The sequence below is a fragment of the Nelumbo nucifera genome, chromosome 5 (genome assembly GCF_055504915.1).
Source record: "Nelumbo nucifera cultivar China Antique chromosome 5, China Antique-T2T, whole genome shotgun sequence".
Taxonomy (NCBI): domain Eukaryota; kingdom Viridiplantae; phylum Streptophyta; class Magnoliopsida; order Proteales; family Nelumbonaceae; genus Nelumbo; species Nelumbo nucifera.
In genome coordinates this window covers 84,026,043-84,035,330 of record NC_142653.1, presented here as the reverse complement: position 1 = coordinate 84,035,330, position 9,288 = coordinate 84,026,043, and the positions used below count along the sequence as shown (strand labels likewise).

The 9,288-nt window shown below is 30.2% G+C and overlaps 1 protein-coding gene across 1 annotated transcript; it reads left to right on the top strand.

Moving 5' to 3' along the window:
* The first annotated feature begins 156 nt into the window (after positions 1-156).
* Positions 157-2,514, top strand: LOC104612972 (Cytochrome b-c1 complex, subunit 8 protein). The gene is made up of 2 exons (XM_010280644.2): positions 157-445; positions 2,277-2,514. The coding sequence occupies exons 1-2, from the start codon at positions 276-278 to the stop codon at positions 2,323-2,325; spliced, it is 219 nt and encodes a 72-aa protein (XP_010278946.1). The 5' UTR covers positions 157-275; the 3' UTR covers positions 2,326-2,514.
* The last annotated feature ends 6,774 nt before the right edge of the window (positions 2,515-9,288 follow it).

The window sequence follows — 9,288 nt, the reverse complement described above, 5'->3', positions numbered from 1 at the left end:
GATTCCGTCAACAGTAACAGTGCGAAAGGCATGGCTTATGGTATGGATTAACGTGTCGCGTGGAGAGAGCCCGTGGACAGCAGAGGCTGTTTGAAGATGGACAGCCAAAGTTTTCCCGGGTTAAACAGCCAAACAGGGAGACGGAGAAAATCAGAGATGTGGGAGGGGAAATGCAAGGCGCAAGAGCATAGACGAAAGAGGCGAAACTCCGAGGAGCATCATCAAGAGGGGACTTGTGCTAACTGCTAACGTGAGGAGGCGTCTGAAGATAGAGAATGGGGAAGACGCCGGTAAGGATGAAAGCGGTGGTGTATGCTCTGTCGCCGTTCCAGCAGAAGGTGATGTCGGGGTTGTGGAAGGATTTGCCGAGTAAGATTCACCATAAGGTCTCTGAGAACTGGGTCAATGCCGCTCTCCTTCTTACACCCCTCGTTGGGACATATACGTAAGCACCTCTCTCTCTCTCTCTCTCTCTCTCTCTCATGGAGAACCTCGAAATTTGATAACGATTCGATTTGATTGGTTATTGATTGCGTCTTTTAGATGGTTTGATAGAACCTATTGATTTTTATTTTAACTTTTATTGGTTATTCGAACTGAGTTTTGCTTCTTTTCGTGAGTGGTAGCTGATTTGTGGATACTATCAATCTTTCGGATTGATTGATTATCTAAGTTGGTGTTTACTCGATTTGTTATGGGTTGATAGGGTTCTGTTGAATGTTTCCAATTTGATTGGTTATTTGAACCGGGTTTTTCTTGTCTTGGCATATATTGGTGGGTTCTCTCAATGTTTCAACTTGATTGATTGTTTGAGTTGTGTTTATTCTTGTAATCGATTGATGGATTCGATTTAACTTTCTAATTTGTTGATAATCTGAATCCACTTTTGCTTATTTCTGTTTATTTGTTTCTTTCGGTGTGCTAATCTAATTTGCAAGTTTCAGTGATGTAGATGGAAATCGATGCAAATCACCTCTAAAACTCAAATAATAAAACGTGGATTGCTAGCTAAATAAAAGAGCCTCAGTCTTCTTGTTTTTATTAATAACGGACGGAAAGTGTGGCTAATTGTTTTGCTGTTATTTTTTCTGATCCCCTATTCTGTGCTTGTTGAACATTTTGACTTGCTTATTAAAGCCATAGACTAGTGATGTCATGGTTGCGGTTGCGGTTGTGGTTGTGGTGAGTCTGGATCAATTATTCGGCTCCCCTCTTAGTGGAGGATCAGACATAATTACCATTTCCATAAAGATTCTCACCATTAGGAAAACATCCTTGGTTTTGGGTCCAACATTTTTATCAGTGGCTATGGAATAGATAATGAAGATAGGATGGCATGGAATATTCTCATCCTCCAAGTCAAGAACAAATAGTTATCTACCTTGGGAACTACCTGCACCTTACAAAATCAAACTCAACTTTGATAGGTGCAGCATCAGTAACCAGTAATTATAGTATTGGAGTGATTTTCAGAAAATGAGCAGGTGGAATCATTACCATCCATACTGGGTCAAGTAACTTGTAGTGGAAAGGGATTCAAAACTTTGTAATGAGTGACTGAGAGGTGATTAAGCCATCTCCATGGTCCTTCACCCATAGCATTAGGAAAGTAAGATGTCATCCAGTTTGAACATCCCATTTAGATGGGGTCTCTAGAGTGATGATTTTCTAGGCCTCTACCAAAAGAAGGGGCCAGCAGAACTGACTTATATTGGTGGTCTGCGGTCTGCCTTGGTAAGCAGATGAAGATTCAAAATTTTGTGTTCTTCCTATATGTACTTCTGACCTGCTAGTTGATTCCAGCTAACCAGATAAAAGGGGCAGCCCAGTGCGTGAGGGTCTTGCCACTGCCAATGCAGGGTCTGGGGAGGGACAGATGTATGCAGCCTTACCCCTGCACATACAGAGAGGCTGTTTCCAATATTTGGACCCTGGCCACCCAGGTCGCAATGGAGCAACCCAACCATTGCGCCAAAGCCCACCTTCACTCCAGCTAACTAGCTGCTAAAAATGTCATTTTTTCCTTGATTTTGATTTGCAATAAAATTTCTGAACTGTTATCATAAAATAACGAGTGAATGGGATTTGAATAGAAGTTACCACATTTTATTGGATCCTTAATAATTGCTTGTACTTATGGAAGCTTTATGCTGACTGAGAGATATGGAGTTTGTTAATATTGAATCTTTGAAATTTCATTTTATTGATTATGATTGACAGAAGTTTAGGCACCAATGGTAAAATTTCTTATACCTGTTATATGCAACTGGGTGCAGGTATGTCCAGAACTACAAGGAGAAGGAGAAATTGGAACACAGATACTGAAGCCTTGCATTGTTTCTCGTTTCTAGTTTAATGGAAGAAGTTTGGGTTCTTGGTATGCAAGTCATGGATCATGATACAATAGTAGTTCGTGTTTTTCCACCTGGCCAATCTGAATTTTTGAGAGTTCCAAACAAACGATGTTTATTTCCTCTTCAAGTTCCAAACAATAGTAGTTCGTATTGATGTTTATGACATCTTGTAATATCCATCGTATTCAGCAGCAACTCCTATTTATTGGAGTAGCCAATAAGCACCTCTTTGAATGGCTGTAACTGAACAATTGCTCCGCGTGAAATAGTTGGATTGTCTTGCTTATACCAATAAAGGTCTCCAATTAGACGGTTAGGAACTTAGGATCACATAAACTGATTGTGCAGGCCATGGTTTTTAAAACCGACCCAGAGACCGAATCGGTCAGGGGTTCGGTTACCGGGTCGAACGGTCGGCCCATTCTGACAAAAAATAAAAAAATAAAAAACGGTCAAAACCGTTCAAACGGTTCAGATGGTTAATCGCCTGGGTCAGCAGTTTGCTGACCAAAATCAACGGTTTTTTAAGAAAATCTAGTTTTGGGGAAAACCGAAATCAGTCCGCTGACCAATTTCTGGTTTTTCCAGTCTGACCGTCTGGTCCAGTCCGGTTTTGAAAACAACCACCATGGTTTTCTTGTGGTTGATGAAACAAAAACTATCATAGGCTGCCAATCTCCTTAAATCTGAAAATGCATTTCATGTGTATCCATTGGCATGAATTAATTAATTTATTTATTTATTTTGATAAGCCGGAGTGACAGGTAGTTTCGGGGAATTATAACCCACCCTTCCGGTGAGATCTGATCTCTTTGTATAGGGAGATGTTTCTAATATACAGTTGTAATGTCATGCGGATCCTATTCGTTTCCATTCCAGTTGTGGGTATCTGTTGCTTCTGCGCTTGTTCTCATCCTGCACTTCGATTACTTTGGTCAGGCCCAATAAATAACCAAATGTTGCATCCGGCATATAGGGAACATCTCTTATACATTATATTAAATTCACGGGAAATTGTCCCAATGTGACCTGGATTTCCATACTTGTACAGAACTTTTGCTTGCATGGAATCCCATTGTTTTGCTTGCACTAAAACTAATTGGATTACACTTAATTCCGTATGTTTGCTGCACTTTATTTGCACTAGTGTAAAATGCATAGAAGTACAAAAGGAAGGTAATATTGGAATAGCTTTGAGATGCAAAATTTGCAATGACAATGAATGAAAATGAGATAAAATGTGCAAAATTTGCATCAGATAGGAATCACAATCACCAACAAATAGATGCAAATTTGAACTCAGTGTAAGATGTGCATCTGGTTCTGAATTGCATTGCAAACTGGTGTAAATTTCATTGGCATTGCTGCAAATGCATAAAAATGCAAATACTCTTGAGTATAAAATCTGATTTTCTTTACATTTGACTTTGTTTTCTTTGTTGTAAGGAGTAAAATTATTTAGCCCCAAATCTAACATATATATTAAAAGAATTATTTCAGGCCAAAGCCTCCCCCAGTCAGGCATGTGGTTCTCCTCTATTCAGACACATGTCATTCCAAAGATTTAAACAAAATGGGCACATGTCAAATTCTTATTAGTGGTAGTTCAAGAAAAAAGCCCACTAACATACAGAGTAGAACCCACCACCATGCAGAGTTATGGGAAGTGGGAAGCTCCCACTTTCAATACTTTCCTAAAAAAAAAGGAAGTTGTACTATTAATTACTGTTAACTACTAAACTAATTAATTAATTCCAGCTATTAATTACTAATAATAATCTACTTTTAATTAATTAAGTACATCTATTAATTACTAATAATAATTATTGTTAATTTATAATTAATTACCGTTAACTACTTCTAATTAATTAACTTCAACTATTAATTACTAATAATAATTACTCACTGATAATAATTAATTACTGAAAATAATTTCGTTTAATAATTGCTGCTATTACTTAATTGTTGATAATAATTAATTAGTGATAATATTGCTCATTATTAATTCGGAAAAATAATTTTTTATAATAATTACTACTAACACTTAATTACTGATAATTTATTACAGACAATATTGCTCATTATTAATTCAAAATGATAATTAATAAATATTTTCGTAATGGTAATTAATAATTTAGAAATAGACATTTTATATTTATATTAACTAATATTAATTATTTTGAAAATAAATATTTAATGTTAATTATTTATATTATAATTATTATCAAAAATTATAATTCATACATTTATATGAAATAATTATTTATATTATTATTATAAGTAATTATAATTAATATAACTATATTATTATTATCAATAATTATAATTAATAATTACTAATACTAATGATGATAATTATTACTTCAGAATGTTAATTAATTAATGATAATTAATAAGTATTTTAATAATGTTAATTATTAATTGGGATATAATCATTTTATATTAAAATTATAATTCATACATTAGTGTTACTTATTTATAATTAATACTATTATTATTCTCCAAAAACTACTTCATTTAGTGAAAGTTAAATTATAAAACTTTCAATTATTCAATATTGTTAAACTTAAAGAACTATAAAGGAAAATATTGTTTTATGAATTAACTAAAAATCGTAATTATAACAAATTAATTACTTAATAAAAATATTACTGATTTCAAAATCAATACACACATAATAAGAATATATTATTAGTTAATAATAATAATAATAATAATAATAATATACTTATTATTATTACTGATTCATAATTATTAATATATTATTAATCTATTCATAATACTGATTATTATTAAAAAATGTTAATAGCAAAATTTAATTATTTAAAATTATTTGTTGAAATTACCCATTTTAAATCGGACATATAATTAATTATTAATTTTAATTTCTTAAAATTATTATTTACTGAATAATTTTAATTACTCTTTGATTAACAACCTTATTTTTGAATAATTGGTTTTTTATGCTCAATAATTTTTTTTTGCAAAAATCCAAATAATTTTTCTTTTGCAATGCTAACCATTTTATTTTTCTCTTATTCAGTTTTTCAAAAGATAAAAATAAATAAATTAATGATATTTACCTATTTTTATCGAACTATGTATTTATCAAGTTGTTGTCATTGATGATGATGATGATGATGAATCAACTTTTTGAAAGAGAGGGGGTACTAATAATAATTAATGACTTCTAATTAATTAATTTCTGCTATTAATTACTAATAATAATAAATCACTAATAATAATTAATTATTGATAATAATTTCTTATAATAATTACTACTAATACTTAATTACTGATAATATTTCTCATTATTAATTCAGAATGATAATTAATAATGATTTTCATAATGGTAATTAATAATTCAGAAATAATCATTTTATATTTATATTAACTCATATTAATTATTTTGAAAATAAGTATTTAATGTTAATTATTTATATTAGAATTATTATAAAAAATTATAATTAATAATTATATTAATTTATATAATTATATTATTATTATCAATAATTATAATTAATTATTACTAATAATAATGATTTTTGATAAAAATTAATTACAGATTATAATTACTTATTGATAATTAATTCCTTAATTATAACAATGATAATTATTACTTTGGAATGATAATCAATAAGTATTTTAATAATATTAATTATCAATTGGGATATAATCATTTTATATTTATATTAATTCATATTAATTATTTTATAAATATATAATTAGTGTTACTTATTTACATTATTATTATTATTATAAGTAATTATAATTAATACTATTATTATTCTCCAATAAATATTTCATTTAGTGAAAGTTAAATTATAAACATTCAATTATTCATTATTGTTAAAGTAAAAGAATTATAAAAGCAATTATTATTTCAGGAATTAACTAAAAGTCGTAATTATAACAAATTAATTACTTAATAATAATTTAATATTACTGATTTAAAAATCAATACACATAATAAGAATATATTATTAGTAAATAATAGTAATAATAGTAGACTTATTATTATTACTGATTTCATAATTATTAATATATTGTTAATCTATATTACTCAATAAAGACATGGAACAAAAAAATATTCAAATTACCACTAAATGAATGAACTAAAAATCTATGAGTATTCTAATTGACTACAGGTTTTCCCACCTTTTTCCTAAAGATAAATTCTACCTAGTCTACGTGCATTGTGGGGAGATTAGACTTAAAATCCATAATCATGATCAACCAAAAGAAGTGTTGCCACCTAACTTGGAAGTGACTTCCATACTCATGATGGTTTCATTATTCTCCTTTCTTTCATGTTTCATCTATTGGATGGGCTTTGGAGTCCTGATTATATTATCAGTTGATTATAGCGATACATGATGATGATTTGATTGTAGTCATATATTTTTCATCTCTTACTTCAAATGATGGATGCATTGGTGATATCGTTGTAAACATCTATCTAATTTTACTATTTTATAAATAGATTAATGATTTCAAAGTTATTGATACTTTTTTGGGGGTGGGTTGCTCAAGAGGACATTGATTTTTTATTGTTAAATAGTAAATTTAAAATTAAATGATACTATAGTTACCCCTTAGTTTGGGGTCATTGTCTAGATAAAACATGGTAAGTCTCTTAAATCAAATAAAGAGCCTACCCTAAATGTCTATTATAAATAATTAACAAAATGAAAAAAATTCAAATTAAATCAAATAATTACTTGCTAAAAATTATTGAATTAAGTAAATAATAATAACAATCAATTATTTATAGAAATAATTAATAATAATAACAATCATCAAGTACTTAATTAAATAAATAATAAAAAATGAAATAACAATCATCAGTTATCATTAATTTTATTCAAAGCATGCCCCATAATAATTACCAAATACAATAATTAAACCTTAAATAAGAATCAATATTTATTAACAATCATTAAAATTGTCAAGCCAAATCATTAATGTTTATTCTTAAATGCAAATTATGAATTAACAAATCTATTATATAATAATTATACTCGGTTGGAAAAAAAATATTTTAAGTAAATATTTAAATAATTACAAATTTAGTTAATATTATTACTATATAGCAAAAAAATTAAATTAAATACTAAAATAAATTAATAATATTAATAATAAGAATGGTTAAATTAAAGTAATAAAAAGTTCAAGTTGAATTTAATGACCCGTATAATTTTACGGATTTGACATATAAGGGTCAATTTATGTGGACCTGTAGACTGCATGAGTGTCTTAAAAAATGGCAGTTTATAAATAGTAATAAAAAATGGTAATAAAAATCATTAATGTTTATTCATTAGTTTATATAAAAGAAAATGAAAGGCGAAAAGACATTTTTCTCGCAATTGGATTCTCTACAAGCAAAAACTCTACACACTCCACAAACATTGGAATCTAAATGTACATTGGAAACATCTCCTTGTGCACGAGAGTGGGCCTGGGCTCAATGATTGAATTGCTCCACCGTGATCTAGGATATAGGGTTCAAATCTTATAAACAACCTCTTATATGTGTAGGCATGGTTTTCAAAACTAGACCTAACTGGACAATCAAACCAGAAAAACAGGGAACCAATCACCTGACTATTGATTTTGGTCAGCGAACCGCTGAACAGGGTGGTTAATCATTCGAATGGTTTTGACCGTTTTTTTTTTCTCTGCCAGAACGGACCAATCATTCATTTCAAACGGTCAGACCGTTCGACCCGATAACCAGACCCCTGACCGGTTCGATCACCGGGTCGGTTTTAAAAACCATGTGTGCAGGAATAAGGCTGTTTGCATCTATCCCTTCCTAGAGCCTACATTGACGGGAGCCTCGTGTTACCCTTTTATATAGAGGAAACATGCCAATATGCAGTTGGATGCCATGTAAGATTTTGTTTGCAAGAGTTCCAGGGTAAGTTTTCTCATGCGTGATAATGATACATAGGGAGAACACTTGAGCAACAGGATCTCTTGCACGCACTCTGAACACTGACATCAACATCCCCCCTATAAATTTTATAAAGAAGTACGAATAGGCCCAATGCAGATTTCAGATTTCCACTGTAGAGATATAAACAATGTTCAAAATTCCGCAACGCATCAGTCGATACGTATCATTCCGGTACAAGTCCGATACACAAAACTTTGAATCTCAATTTTAGCGCCTAATTGGAATTCTCTTCTCATTAATTTCGTTTTGTTAGTATACTACAAATTAGCAATAGCAAGATTCGAACCCTAAACATTAGGCTTTAAGAACTAGAGGTTCACCACTAAGCCACACCCATTTGCTTGTTATTTGTTTATGCATTTTTATTTTTTAAGTAACTTTTCTCTTTTTCTTAGTGCATGCTTATCAATAAATGTTAGAATTAATTATTAAAATGTATGTATTAATAAATATTAGGATAAATTATATTGATTATTTTAAAACTAATGTATATCAATATACATTTTAGTTTTTTTTTTCACGTTATTCCATCATTTGTCAATAGTTACTAAGTGTGTCTCAATATCTCAAATTTTATATAGACCATTAAATTACAGTTTTTTACTTTTAAATAACTTATTTACAATCGTCTAAAACTTGTAACTATCGTTATTAATATATTTTCTAGGATTTATTTAAGCTTTTTAGCATATTTATGTGTATTTTAATTTTTCGTTCGTATCCATACATATCCAAAGTGTATCCCAATACGTCTCTCAAAATTATCTTTCCGATACTTTGAACCTTGGATATAAACATTCAAAATGTCAAAAACCCCCCACTCCACACCAATTCCCACCCGTAAATTGACATCTATTCCTGAACTGGCACCCACCCCAACTGTACTTTGGGCCTAAAATTTCTGACCCTGGGCTGAAGCATCATTCTCCCTAAATTTTACATTGCGTGCAGAGTATTTGCTTACAGGAGACC

Excerpts from the sequence above, each read along its gene's own strand:
- LOC104612972 (XM_010280644.2), top strand. The coding sequence starts at position 276 with ATGGGGAAGACGCCGGTAAGGATGAAAGCGGTGGTGTATGCTCTGTCG. Across the intron at positions 446-2,276 it reads CCCCTCGTTGGGACATATAC|GTATGTCCAGAACTACAAGG; the intron begins GTAAGCACCTCT and ends AACTGGGTGCAG.